The sequence below is a fragment of the Notolabrus celidotus genome, chromosome 6 (assembly GCF_009762535.1).
Source record: "Notolabrus celidotus isolate fNotCel1 chromosome 6, fNotCel1.pri, whole genome shotgun sequence".
Taxonomy (NCBI): Eukaryota; Metazoa; Chordata; class Actinopteri; order Labriformes; family Labridae; genus Notolabrus; species Notolabrus celidotus.
The window spans coordinates 29,935,243-29,949,796 of NC_048277.1; the positions used below are offsets into that span (position 1 = coordinate 29,935,243).

Below are 14,554 nucleotides of genomic sequence, written 5' to 3' on the forward strand. Positions count from 1 at the left end.
TATGTGTAAACAGACAAACAGATGCCGTCAGTCTGCATTTTGTTATAGTACACAGTAGTATGTCTAGTATATAGGGATGCACTGATGTTTTGTCAGTTTGTTCTCAGCCGGTCCTCGCCCTTCTCAGTCTCTTTTGTCAGGGTTGAATGTATCCCTCTGACAACACCCTTGGCCCCATCCTGGCCCCCCAGTAAAATTGGTCTAGAACCGCCATTGCTTCTTCTTCTTATTATTATTATTATCATTGTTATTATTATCATGGTCACAGACTTCATCTGGCTATTACTGAGGGCAATGAATTAACTGATTTGAAAATAATTAAAAACAGATGCTGGGCCTGGTGCTCAGTAAAAGTACGGTTTACAGTAAAAAAAAAAAAAAAACTCTTACATTAATATGCTTATTGACCACAAGACAATGAATGTCTGATTTAAATGGAGACATTTTCTGTACAGAAAAAATATCCACAAATTTATCCTAAATCATAGACTGTATAAAATAAATATAAATACATATAAATAAATAAATAAATATAAATAAATATAATCCTAAATCTGACGGCGCGTTTAAATGACACGTATCGCGTTTGTGTGACGTCATCAAAGCGCGCCCCCCCAGCAAGCTCCTAGCGGTAAGTATTTGTTTCTTCACAATAAAGAAGAAGAAGCTGTTTTAAACATCTTTAATGGCTTCATTATTGGCTCGTGTGTGAAAAATATAAGAGGAGGAGTCGTTGGTCGATGTAACGTGAGAAATCACCGAGCAAGGCTGGGCTTTAAATTCTGTCGATTCATCTTCAGTCGTGCATCATGTTAATGTTACTGTTAGCCGAGGACTGTGAGGCAGGGGACACCCAAACAATGAGAGCTGACACAGTGCTTTTAATAACAGCTTAGTCACTGTTAGTGATGCTAAAAGGCAATTTGCTTTGTTAGTTATTAGATTCACAGGCTTCTGTTTCTCTTTCACTTTCACAACCTGCCACTGGTGACAAAGCAAATCTGTAGTTGCAGGTGAGCTCCTGTTAATCCCCTTCTACGTGATACCTATCAGCTAAACCTTATGTTTATCTCTCACATCCACAGGGTCTGACTGCAGTCTCCAAAATGGTGAGTATTCTCTATAACGTAATGTTTGTTTGCATTGTTGTTGTGCAGCAGGTGTTCTGGCTGATCGTGCTACCTATCTAGATGTACCACAAGCCATAATCCTGGGGGTTTGTTATTACCTTGCATTGTAAACTCTCAGATCAAAGCAGCTTGCTTGGTCTGTTGATACTGGTTGAAACCTGAAACACACTTCTCCTGAAATCTTTAATAATTATTTGTAATGCAACATCTGCAGTATGAGTAAGTAGTGTTTTAAAATGAAGAGAGAGAGTTATTTGATGGGGAAATGAATCTATGGAGTAATGTGACTCAGGACATCTTATTAATGGTTTTATAATATAGTACCAAAACATGATTGCCTTATTTTTTATAGTACAGCTACCCCTGTGTGTAATCAAAAACATAAACAAATATCTCATTCTACCATTAGTTTTAATTTTATTCAACTGGAACTATAAGCACATAAAGTAGTCTTTGATATGTTGCAAGTGCAAATCAGAAGCAGAATCTTTCAACGAGGCAGATCATCGATTAAATATATGATATAGTGGAAGTTGAGTTCATACTTTCACATAGTCTGAGTGACAGCAAGATCGAAATCTGCCTTGTGACATGCCACTCCACACTGCCCCGAACTGTCGCTGTGTTTGCCGTGCCTGGTTGCCTTGTAGACTAATCTTTTCTTGTGATTAGTCTACAAATAGTCTTTACACATGATCGTGGTTGATGACATTTTTTAAAACAGTTAAAAATGGTCTTTTGAAGTGTTGAAAGGAGGGCAGAAATCCATCCATCCATTATCTTGACCGCTTATCCCGTTAGGGGTCACGGGGGGCTGGAGCCTATCCCAGCTGGCTTCGGGCGGAAGGCAGGGTACACCCTGGACAGGTCGCCAACCTATCACAGGGCTAACACAGAGAGCCTACGGGCAATTTAGAGTGATCAATCAACCTGAGCATGTTTTTGGATTGTGGGAGGAAGCCGGAGAACCCGGAGAGGAAGAAATCATAACTTCTAAAATAATTTCCCAGCAGTAATGAAATCTCATCTTCTCAAACAAACACTTCAAATGTTTCATTTGTTTTGAAGAAAAAAATTATAAATCCTGTGCATCAGGGCTTTATGACGTTAAACTAAACACTTCAAAGATCGCAGGTTCAAGACCAGTGCAGGAATAGGTTGTGTTTTGTATTTGCATGTAAAGCACTGTAACAGATCATTGAAACAGAACAAATATTAGGCTACACATGATTCTACTTGTAGAATGCAGTAAATATATCATGATCTGAACCAAAAAATACGACCATATCTCTCCGGTTTTAGCTTGGCTCCCTGTATGTTTTAGAACTGATTTTAAGATTTTACTTTTAAAGCTCTTCATGGACTTACTCCGAGCTATATAGCAGACCTTTTAGTACCCTATGAGCCGACGCGTGCATTGAGATCCTCAGGCAGAGGTTTATTGTGCATTCCAAATACAAAAATGAAAACGAAAGAGGACAAGGCGTTCGCTGTGAGGGGTCAGAGATTTTGGAACCATCTGCCCGAGGAGATCAGGTCTGCTGAGTCAGTGAGCTCTTTTAAATCTCTTCTGAAAACGTACTTTTATCGTAGAGCCTTTCCTGATTTTATCTGAATTTTATTTCATTTTTTTTTTAACCGTCTTAGCAAATATATTTCAGAAGAATCTTATTCCTTTAGAGTTCTTTCAGGGGAATTTTGTCTTTTAAAAAGTTTTATTTCTTTATCTTGACTTGTGTGTTTTTATGAACCGCCTGTTTTATTTTGCTGCCCATGTGAAGCACTTTGGAACTTGGTTTTTGAAAAGTGCTCTACAAATAAATTATTACTGTTATTATTATGAATCCGGCATTTGATCTCGGCGCTACTGCATAGTCTTGTGATTTGATCTGTGTACCACATATTTCAATGTAAGGTGTAGAAGAGTTATGAAGGAAAAACTGCCATGGCCCCTTATTTAAACCATGTCTCAGTTAGTTGTGGCTTTGTTGTCTGTGTTTAATAGTTATTAATTATTAGTGATAATTAAATTCCTTCTGTTTTCTTTTTCCTTTCAGTCTCGTCGATATGATTCACGAACAACCATCTTCTCACCGGAGGGTAAGAGTTCTGAATAATGTCATAGATCAGGTTATCAATCATTGTTTTTGAAAATTGTCTTTGTCTCAATAATTTATATAATTTCAAGCATGTACAGGCATCATTCTTCTTTCTAATGTCTTTCCTTGAAGTGTTCAAGCCTCACACTGACAGCACTGTCTGCGTCACTTGCAGGGCGTCTGTATCAGGTGGAGTACGCCATGGAAGCCATCGGGCATGCCGGCACCTGTCTGGGAATTTTAGCCAACGATGGAGTGCTGCTGGCCGCTGAGAGGAGGAACATCCACAAGCTGCTGGATGAAGTCTTCTTCTCAGAGAAAATCTACAAACTGAATGAGTGAGTTATATCGCAGTGTTTAAATGTTAAATAAGTGTGAACTTCCTCTAACAGCCTACCTTGGCCTGTGATTGGACTAAACAGTTATATTCAATCACTGGATGTACAAAAAGAATCTGTTTTTGCACCTCTCTTAAATCCTCCTGTCTCCTCACAGGGATATGGCATGCAGTGTGGCAGGAATCACATCAGATGCCAACGTACTGACGAACGAGCTGAGGCTCATAGCACAGAGGTGAGCTCCGTGCAGAATCACTGTCATCTTCTTCGTTCTTCAGATATGGTTTTAAGTGAGACAGAACACAAACGTGACTGTGATAACAATCGTTTATGTTTCAGGTACCTGCTGCAGTATCAGGAGCCAATGCCATGTGAGCAGCTGGTCACCGCTCTGTGTGACATCAAACAGGCCTACACCCAGTTTGGAGGTACAGAGCAGCATCACACATTTCTGTCCTACTTATAGAGGAGGGTTTAATGTGAGGTTAAAACCCCAGTGAGACAACTTTTTGAGACTAAGTTGTGCCTCTTTAACTTTCAGCTGGGGTATCTGACCCAGCTTTTAACTTTTTATTTGATCAACAACTCATAAACCATTGTCTAAAACTTACACATATACACAAACTGGTGTTTGGCAAGTTACCTTAAACAATCCAGGGGGGTACTATCTGTGTTTGAGGTTAGACTGAGACAAACATTTCAAATATTTAAACTTTTATTTGAAGGCTGTAAGCACCTTGTGCTGCTAGTTCCCATATTCATCACCCTCCAGCTGTCATTCTTTAAAACTCCTTGCGATAAGGGTGGCGAGTTTCAAAGTAGCATAATCTATGGATCTATAATGAGGAATAGATCCATAAAGAAAAATCGTACGAATTTCCATTTAACATCTTGCGCCTTGACAGCTTTTTGAACAGGTATTGTTTTGCTGTTCTTGTTGTTACAAAGACACATGGTGATTTTGGCTTGTTTATAGAATCGTCTACACTCTTAGTGCTCATGTACGTGCTCATATGGATCTCTAAAGCTGATAATGATTCAAATTAAAATCCCAGGTTGATGGCACATTAATAAACGCTGAGAATGTTCTTTAAGTCACTTTAAATCTATAATGGTCTCTTAAAAAACAAAGAAACCAATGTCAATAGTAGGGCTGGGCGATAAATCAATAAATCGGATTTGTACTTAACGATGATTTTAAAAATGTAAATCAAGATTTTCTCCAACATTCATCTTGGGTTCCCTTAGTTCACAGCCTCCTCTATATTTCCTACTAATACACACACACACAACGACAACATGGCTGCCAGCATTGATGAAAAGTTTTTCCCAAAAGAGGCACAGTGCCACAGTCTCGCCAATTCCTTGGAATTGGGCTGTTTCTGAAATCGCCTACTATACTAGCAGTACGTACTGATATGTCCAAAATTCAGTATGTAGTAAGAAGTATGTGAACAAGAGCAAAATCTGCAGTATGCCAAAACTCCCCGGATGTCTACTGATTCGGGAAAATATCTCAGTATGCATCGGACCAGTCTGCCTCGCGTACTGTTTCCCATAATGCACAGCGCTCGTTCTGCTTTTTCTTTTGCCTTATTTTTTGACAGGGGGAAATCCGTTTTTGGGTGCTGTGAAAGTTATCAAATTACATATAAACCACTTCCTATCTTTTTAAATCATAAATGGATGCTAAATAAGCATTTTATTTATCGGCTTCGCGGTTGTTTACTTCCACTTTCCGAAACCGGAACTCCAGCGACGTCTGGCTCAGCATGCTGCATGACAGATCGGACAGAACAGTCATACTATATACTAAATTCAAACGCAGTATGTAGTAGGCAATACCTACTGCCTACTACATTAGTAAGTAGTATGTAGCAGGCCGTTTCGGAAACAGCCAAAGTTTGGTTCACTTTATACCGCCACACTCAAACCTCTCCCTCCTGAAACAATGACAGGTAGGAACTAATGTTCACAATAAGAAAAGGGGATTTAAATAGCAACTTATATATCACACATAAAAGCACAAATAACACTTATAGTGCTGTGAATAAACGTGAAATAATAATGATAATAAAGTTAATTTTGTAAGCTCAAAATAATACAGTGGAATTTTCTGCTGTGTTAAACCACATCCACCACAGTGCACTGTACATCTTAATACACAAAGTAAATAAGTCTTATAAATTCAAGTAATACAAATAACCTAAAATGTACTTCGTGCAGTAATTAAGGTTTCCTTATGGTGCCCATTTGAGTCTTTTCGTCATCATTTATAGGATTTTTTTTAAGAAGGTGAAAAAGATCTGAATAAAATCACAAATCCAGTTTGGTGTGAAAAAATCTGAGATTTTGTTTTGGCCATATCGCCCAGCCTGAGTCAACAGAACCTGACTGATGTCATCTGAAAGTTTTGTCAAATGAAGATGAGAGTTTGAAAACTTCTCCTCACAAGTTTCAAAAGAAGTTAAGTTCAAATATCACAGTGAGAAACAGACACTTCATCTGTTCCAGTGTGTTAAAGTCGCTCTATGTTTCTTTCTTATCTCACAGGAAAGCGTCCCTTTGGAGTCTCTCTGCTCTACATGGGCTGGGATAAACACTACGGCTTCCAGCTCTACCAGAGTGACCCCAGTGGAAACTACGGAGGCTGGAAGGCCACCTGCATCGGAAACAACAGCGCTGTGAGTCTCTAAGTTCTGAGTATTTGCATTTGAACTTGGTGGAGATGTGTCCACACTGAAGCAGGCTGAGTTATTAACCTGCTGTTCCACACACTGACACCAGAGGGCGCAACTGCATTTGAAACGACAGCTGCTAAAAAAAGAAGTGTAGGCTGACAGTAAACAGACATGCTGTGGCCTACATAGTGCTGACTCTTGGGGCATCTAATTGTGTAAGTCCTGATTCATGATGGCTTGGCTAATCTGAGTGGGTCTCAGGGGGCCGCACACAAAGCATTGTGGGTAACAGAGCGTCCTCAGAATACTGTGGGAGCACTTTTGTCCAAGATGGCTTACAAAACCCTGAGTGCATGTGGTTTCACTTTGGGGGTCTCCAGTGGGGTAACACACACCTGATCCTGACAGTGACAGTGTTGTGCTCAGTACAGTGAGGCAGTCAGGAGCAGATATCAGATGTATTGGCGTGTAAATGCAGCCCTCACAATACGGAGCAGATGGGATTCTGCAGCGCTTACAAAAAACAAAGTGTTGTGGGAGTTTTTCAGGATTGGTTGTAACATCGTCTTTCTTTCTTTGCTCCCTCACAGGCCGCTGTCTCTATGCTGAAACAGGACTACAAGGAAGGAGAGATGGCTCTTTCTGCAGCCCTCGCTCTGGCCGTCAAAGTTCTCAACAAAACAATGGATGTGAGCAAGCTGTCTGCAGAGAAAGGTGTGGATTTTAAGCCGAGTGCAAATACCAGCAATTTTAAAGAATATCATCTAATGTTCTACGGTCCAAAGGTTGAGTTAGATTCAATAAAGGCAACACAAACATTTCATAGGGCCGTCCCTTTGAGAGGAAGGTTTTCTCTTCAGTAGAGACCTGAACAAAACCTTTATACTCAGGTAACTTCTCTAGCAGGATACAGAGAACAGAGAAGAGTACACATGGACCAGCAACCAACATCAAGCAGCAAAAAGAGCTCATTATAAATATTAATAATCTTGCTTTGTGTGATTTTAATCTGCCTCAATGATACAAACATGACTGCCTAACTGAAACGTTGGCTGCAGGTTCCTGTGGCTCTGCAGAGCATTTACACAGATCGTGTAAGCTAGCAGCTGATGAATACATAAGGGCGTATAGCTACTTAAAGGGATAGTTCAGTGTTTTTTTTTTAGTGAGGTTGAATGAGGTACTTGCCAGTAGTAAGTATATCACCCACAGGGGATGCTCGGCCCTTTTGTTCAGAAACCGGTCGTTAAAGCGACACAGAAGCTCGGCTGTGAACCACTTGAGACGAGGTCAACACTACCTCATAATTTAATAATAATAATAATAATAATACATTTTATTGAAAGGCGCCTTTCTCTGCACTCAAGGACACCGCACAAATATATATATGTACATACACAAATTAACATTAAAGGAAACAAAATCAAAATCAAAATGAAATAATATAAACTGACAAAGTGGTAAGAAAATGGAAACAATAAAAAGTGACAGTGCAATTGGCATCAGATGGAGTTGGCGGTTTTAAACAGATGTGTGTTTAGTTGTGATTTGAAATGGTGAATTTAGCTCAGTTTAAGACACTCCAACTCAAACATTAATGTCGGTGTAATCACACACTCTATTTGTAAAATTTTCAGCACCTTATTCTGCCATCCGTCACTTTCTTTTAGTGCTATTTGAAGACGTGACACATTCCTCTGCCTGTACTGCACTGATCAGCTGCTCAGGACCAGCAACCTCTGTGTGTTTTACACTTTCTATTGACAAGGGCCTCATACAACCCCACTTAGAGAAACCAAACTGTCTCTTTAAGTGCCAGGGATTTACTTCAGGAGATGGTGGAGACCAAAAACAGAGCAAGATAGATAAGATATTGCTTTTATATTCATTTTGTGGACATGACAATTAAAACAGATATTCCTCTATAGCTGCTTGACATGTTTATAAGCAGGTGTTAGCTTAAACGTTCACCATAACACATCTTCAATGCAATGATATGTGGATGATATGCTTAAAGCCTGCTGTGCTGCCCCCAGGGTGCAAAAAAAATCAAGTCTTCTTCAAAGGCTGTTTAGATATTAATGGTCATAACCATTCAACTGGATTTTGCAAAACATAGGAGACCCAAATTTGGGTTTTTGTAATCAGTTAGTCTGTATTAGCTTTTTACAACCTGTGTCGCCAAGTCTTATGACAGGATTCATTATGCAAAATGCTCAAAACCACAGAGAACATCCTGTTCCTCAATGACACCAGGGCATAAATTTACAAACAATATCAGCACAACCAGAAATTAATAACACCTTCTGTTTTAGGTGGGGTTTTATTTGTTTACCTTGGAATTCAAGGTGTGCATGATTCATCATGAGTGAGTGTAGACTCAGAGAGCTTTTATACCTGGTCAACCTGTTTTGTACCAATCAGGTTACAGCGTGTTCAAAAACAGACACTGCTGCTCCCTACACTTATGATGAACTGCAGCAGCGAGTGACAGAGCAGCCGGTTCCTCACTGTCTGTGTCTGTCTGTGTGTTTCAGTGGAGATCGCCACGCTGACCCGCGAGAAAGGAAAGACCTGCATTAAGGTGCTGAAGCTGAAGGAGGTGGAGGAGCTGATCAAGAAGCACGAAGCCGAGGAGGCTAAAGCCGAGAAAGACAAGAAAGAGAAGGAGCAGAAAGAGAAGGACAAGTAGAGATGCTGACATACGCTTGTTTGAGTTTTGAGTGTGAGAGTGAATGTAAGTTTGTGAATGAGATGGTAAATCCTGAGTTTTCAGCTGTGTTTGTATTTGATTTGTTTCTACTAATAAATCCAGATGATGAATGATTAAGTTTTGTATCTGTTTTAAACATTTTAAAGTATCTAAAGTGATCCATCTTTCTCAGGTATTAAACAGCCATGAAACTTAACCACTGAGAAAGAATCAGTCTTCTCTATGATGATCTTGTTTTCTTTTTTAGCTCATATAGAGGCCTCAGTTATAGTTTCAGCCGTTTCATACATTAAAAACTCCTCACGGGAGCTGTAAGTATTCAGTGTTGAAACATTTGAGCTATGAAAAGCTAAAACAATCCATTATGGTCATTATCAAAACTTTGAATAAAGGCATAAAAGCCTCAAAATTAAAGAGAGGACGTTGGGTAAAGTCAAACTGGAAGTACACAATGGAAGATGACATACTGTGAAGGACCACAGGCTGGGATTAAACCGAAGTCTGAACATGTTGTATGCGATCTTTAGCCAAACTGGTGTCCTAAAACTTGTAGCGGTTTTAAAACGTTTCAATCAGAAATGATCTCAAAGCGGTTGAATTAATCTGGATGGTATCACTGAGTAACTGATAGAAAATCTGAATCAAAGTCCACTCTACTGCTCTTTTCTGTGTCAGGGTTTCACAGTTGTCACTGACCTCGTCCATTACATATGTGTGGATATAACAGCTGAAATCAATATTAAAAGGATTACAGCCTAATGTGTGCTCAATCTGTTCCAGCACTGAGCAGATGGTCTTAATGTATTCTGCATGAGTTGTGTATTGAATGCTTTACACTGTTATAAAACAGCAGTCCAAGTGGTGTCATGGAAATTCTCAGTATGAAAGAATGTTAATTTGAGAGGTTCATCACAAAATTCTGTCGATCAATAATTTTCAAAGAGATCTCAGAGCTTTTTGGGCCGACCATATAACACAGTGATTAAAAACAGGAAGAGTATAAATCCAACACGGTCTGTATGCTGGGTGTTTTCACTTAAATCTGAATAACAAATTATTTTAAGTTGATTTCCAGTTGATTTGTTAAACACAGTAAAGAGGGAAGTACAGTTTGTTAATGTCAGTCACTGGGGGGATAACACAGAGTACCGAGGAAATGCTACATTCAAATTCATGCTAGTTTTCCGTGACTACAAACCCTAGCTTTAAGGGAGTTTTTGGTGGAAGGGGTTTGACATCAGCTCTAGCTCTACCAGCACAGTGTGTCAGTATTTTGGCTTCAGGTATCACAATAGGAGAGGATGGAGGCGATGTCAGTGGTAGTGGCAAGGCAAGGCAAGTTTATTTATAAAGCACCATTCATACAAAGCAATTCAAAGTGCTTTACAGAGTTAAAAACAAAAACCAGAACAGTAACAATCAACAAAAACACACAGCAAACACTTCAAACATTTACATTTTATATGCGGCCAGTTATGATTGATCGACTGTCTCTCTCTCTCTGTACTTATGTAACTTACGTACAAAGTAAATAGCGTTGGGTCTTATTATTTATTTACATTAGGAGAGATTATTATAAATAATCAGCCCCCCTTTCACTGCTCTGAAGTCCATAACTTTCAGAGTCTTACTGTCCCGCCGGACACAGAATCCCAACTGATCTTGTCTTAACTAAATTAACTTAAATGAACCCTTTAATTATTCAATTCATCTCAGAACTTCTTCCCAAGGATTAAGACTCACACATTGAATCTTTTCTGTGTCGAGTCGCAGCCCGAAGCTGGCTCAGACCTCTTGACACCGTTGCAGGGTGCCTGTATGCCCAACATCTAATTGTAGATCCAATATCAGGTTAATTCCATAACGCCATACCTTGTCAGAAAATATCCAATTTAAAATATTACATTAACCAAACATAAGAATGAAAACATAACAGATTTTAAAATCTAAGATCAAGAAAAAAAGAAAGAAAGTAAACTTAGTTATGAACTTTATTAAAACTCAGTTTGTTGAAAGAAATTAAAAGTTTGTAGTTACAGAAATAAAAACTAAGGTTTAAAAATGCATCCATTATTGAGCAGTGTAAGCAGCTAAAAAGAGGAAAGTTTTTAGTCTGGACTTAAAAGTGGTCAGAGTCGGGGCTTGTCTAATACTATCTGGGAGGTTTTTCCAGGTCTGTGCTGCATAATAACAAAATGCTGCTTCTCCATGCTTTGTTCTGACTCTTGGGACGGTCAGTAGTCCAGCCCCAGACGTTCGTAGGTTCCTCGTGGGTTCATATGACACAAACATGTCAGTGGTAGTGACCAAAAACAGAGCTAAAAGGAGAGTGAAAATTGGACTAACTCTCATTAAATGGCCAACACTGCTACATTTATTCCAATTTAATTCCAAAGTGTCTTTGACTCATTTTTGTCGCCCCAAATGGTGAAAACAAACCGTTCTTTCAGGTTTTAATAAAACACACAATCTCAGGATCAAAATGAACTCTGGAGCTTTTCATGATATATCAAGAGCTTTATCAGAAGCCATTTCATGGTGAATATTCTGAATTCCCTCTGATCAAAAGCTTAGACACAGCGTTACGTAGATGTTGTGGTTACTTCATCAAATGCAGAGTTTTAAAAGTTAAGATGAATTGCAGCACTCGACTTTCATGGTGTCATGCAGGATATGCCTCAAAGTACCCAGAAATGTGAATATTTGGATATGTGCAATGAAGCAGCAATAAAATGAAGTTGATGTTATATGATGCAAAGTTTAACAGCAGCTGACACATGGACTTCAGTTGGTGAGATTTGACAAACGCTGTCTAAAAGGTCAAGAATTATATTTATTCATGTAAAATCTTTTATGTAACTTCTTATCACATCAAAATATCCAAATGCTTTGAAGAAAGAACTCTGAATCTAATTAGTAAACAAGCTGGACAACAAGTCTTTCAAAGGGCTTAATTCAATAAGGAATATGAATATCTCCATCTAAAGATAACGATCATGTGACGTGATAAAGAGCTCCAGGACAGCTACGTAATGGATCTCGTGGATTACTTAGTCAGCTGTAGTTTTGTCAGGACATGATGAGATAATAGCAGAATCAGAGAAAAGTAGGTTTCCATTGGAGCGCTGATCCTCGGCTTCAGCAGTGTAAGTCTCTTTAGAGCGGATTAGCCATTGACTGTCTGGTTTTAACTCTGCTCACCGGATGCAGCTAACTGAGATGGCAGGACAGCTTCTGAGAAATGTCCTGCTGTGGGTGCAGATAATGTCGTAATCAGCCTCAATCTGAGGTGAGTTTATGCAACCTCTACGTGAGATTAAGGCCAGGAGGGGACAATCTGCCTCTTGACTCTTGCTCCAGCAGATTAGTGGCACAGCTTGAATGGCTGACTTCAGATGTCAACTGTTGTGTCATGACTTCTTCTTCTGGTAATGATGGCGGTTGGAGGCAGGAGCACTCTCATGAGTCCCCTGAGCAGGAAAGTGCTCTTCAAGGACTCTGGATGAAACACAGAAAGTAAAAGATGACACTTTTGAAAGAAAAACTCATGCTTCATAAATAAACTGATATAATTTAAGTCTAAAATAGGTTGTGTAATTTCTATTTTTACCATTGGGAAGAACCCTCTAATTAGCTTAATACTGTGGTACTGATGCCTGACGGTGCATGATCCCTTGGCGGCCTCACCTGAGCAGGTATTCAGGAAAGAATGTTCTTTGGTTCCAGCTTAACCTGATGAAAGTTTAAAGGCACAGTGTGGAACTTTCAACTTTGACATAATCTCACTCTTATACTGATGCCTCTTCATGACCTCCTTGTGCAATAAGATTATCAGTCACAAGATTGGTTATTCCTACTGATTTTTAGTGCCCATGTTGGGGTTGGAATTTTGCAAAACAGCTGAGTCAGTATTTTGCACTCACTTTCTATGTTCAGAGCTCTGCTGGTAAAGTTTGGCAGTGAGAAGTAAATTAGCAAGCAGTTGGATTTTTGTCCTCATGGCTGACACTGGAGCAGGATTAGTAGAAAGACTTCAGTTTTCTGATGAAGTTTTGTTTCAGACGGGGAATCTCTACAGCCAGGGCTTTGCTAGCTAAAACAGCAAAATGGCTTTGAATGTTTATGTTGCTTTGTGAATACTTCACTGCTCTTCCAGGTTCAGATATTTATTGGGTCAGGAGCACACGTCATAACTTCAGGGTTGTGACAGGTAACGTTAAACTAGTACAGGTCATCTTTTGTAAGCTTACTAGCAGTAGATTACTTCTGTGCCAGTCCTGTTGATGAACTGCTCACTGCTGAAACAGCTTAATTTACATCTTCCATGGCATAGATTGTAAATGAGCCATACACCTATTAAAATGAAAGTAAGATGAGACTTGAAACCCTAAAAGTAGCAAGGAGATATGGGGTACTGCTTTGTCAATAGGGGGTGCCAAAATTAACACAACTGGAATGGTCGCCACAGGAGAATCATAAAAAACAAAATGACACAACCAAACCAAAAAAAACAGAAGTAGCAAAAACACAAATCACAAAAAAGAAAAAAAAAAAGAAAAGCAGAACACTGGAACCACAGCTTTGCAGACAACTCAACAAAACCCGGGCACAGATTCCTTTTCACAAACAAGTACCTGAAGGACAGGTTTGTCATCCACAGAGGTCTGTTTTTCTGTAATATGAGCGGGCATGTTGGTGATACAAATTTCACACTGTTGTTATGTTCAGTATGGAAGTGCAGAACAAAAGGCAGAGAAGAAAGAAGAAGTCTGCCATCAATAGTCACTGATATCCTGAACATGGGGTTTAAATAAAGAAAGCTTTACATGATTACTTTAGGGAATGAACTTCAGATGTTTCTGATTCAGTGAGAAACAGGGAGTTAAAGCAGAGCCACTTTAGTGTCCTCTAAAGTGTTGTGTAATAGTTGTTTTTCTGTCATTCATAGAGTTCTCTTGAATCTTTTGTTCTTCATAATGTTTTATCACCGGTGAGGTCTTCTGTTTCAGCACCTCAGGGCCAGCTCTGCACCATGACATTTCTTTTTCTCCTTCAGGACACAACAAAGGTTCAAAAACAGGTTGCAGTTGTATTAGAGAGAGCAGATATAGCACAGCTGAGTCCATCCTGGCCTGACACTGTAAATAGATCTCTAGATCAACTGACTCTGGAGGTTTCAGTTCCTGGCGTGCGGCCGAGGTGAGTTGTAATGTGCTGTGAGCTGAGCTGGTTACAGATTAACGCCTGAGTCAGCGTTCAGCTGGAACGCAACCTCCTACAATGAAAAAATGATCACTTTCATTTCCTCATATCATCATCGCTGCTTCACTTCAACAGTTTCGATTCTTCTATAAATATTTTAGCTGTCATGGCACTTATTGATCAATTAGTAATTTCAAGGCCAACGCTTTGGTTTCTCAGTTTGCAGACCTCAGCTCTGTCTTCTGTGTTATCTCTTTTAGTTGTTTACTGTCATAAAACTTCTACAAAACTCCTTTAACTAAGCCTCAAGCAAAGACAACATGTTACAGGGACACGTGTATCCCCTGGACCCAGATCCACCAGGAAGGGAAGAAATGAAACAAACAGAAGA

General features: G+C 39.4%; 1 protein-coding gene across 2 annotated transcripts; it reads left to right on the plus strand.

The window, feature by feature from the left end:
- Nucleotides 1-560: 560 nt before the first annotated feature.
- psma4 (proteasome 20S subunit alpha 4) lies at nt 561-9,078 on the plus strand. 2 transcript variants are annotated; one of them, XM_034686584.1, is made up of 10 exons: nt 644-747; nt 1,008-1,013; nt 1,086-1,109; nt 3,188-3,230; nt 3,405-3,567; nt 3,725-3,802; nt 3,907-3,995; nt 6,121-6,251; nt 6,839-6,962; nt 8,786-9,078. In XM_034686584.1, exons 3-10 carry the CDS (start codon nt 1,107-1,109, stop codon nt 8,938-8,940), a joined length of 786 nt encoding a protein of 261 aa, XP_034542475.1. In that variant the 5' UTR covers nt 644-747; nt 1,008-1,013; nt 1,086-1,106; the 3' UTR covers nt 8,941-9,078. The 2 variants fall into 2 exon arrangements, with proteins under 2 accessions (XP_034542474.1, XP_034542475.1); XM_034686583.1 differs by lacking the exons at nt 644-747; nt 1,008-1,013 and adding an exon at nt 561-631.
- The last annotated feature ends 5,476 nt before the right edge of the window (nt 9,079-14,554 follow it).

Excerpts from the sequence above, each read along its gene's own strand:
- psma4 (XM_034686583.1), top strand. Across the intron at positions 3,996-6,120 it reads GGCCTACACCCAGTTTGGAG|GAAAGCGTCCCTTTGGAGTC; the intron begins GTACAGAGCAGC and ends CTTATCTCACAG. Across the intron at positions 6,252-6,838 it reads GCATCGGAAACAACAGCGCT|GCCGCTGTCTCTATGCTGAA; the intron begins GTGAGTCTCTAA and ends GCTCCCTCACAG.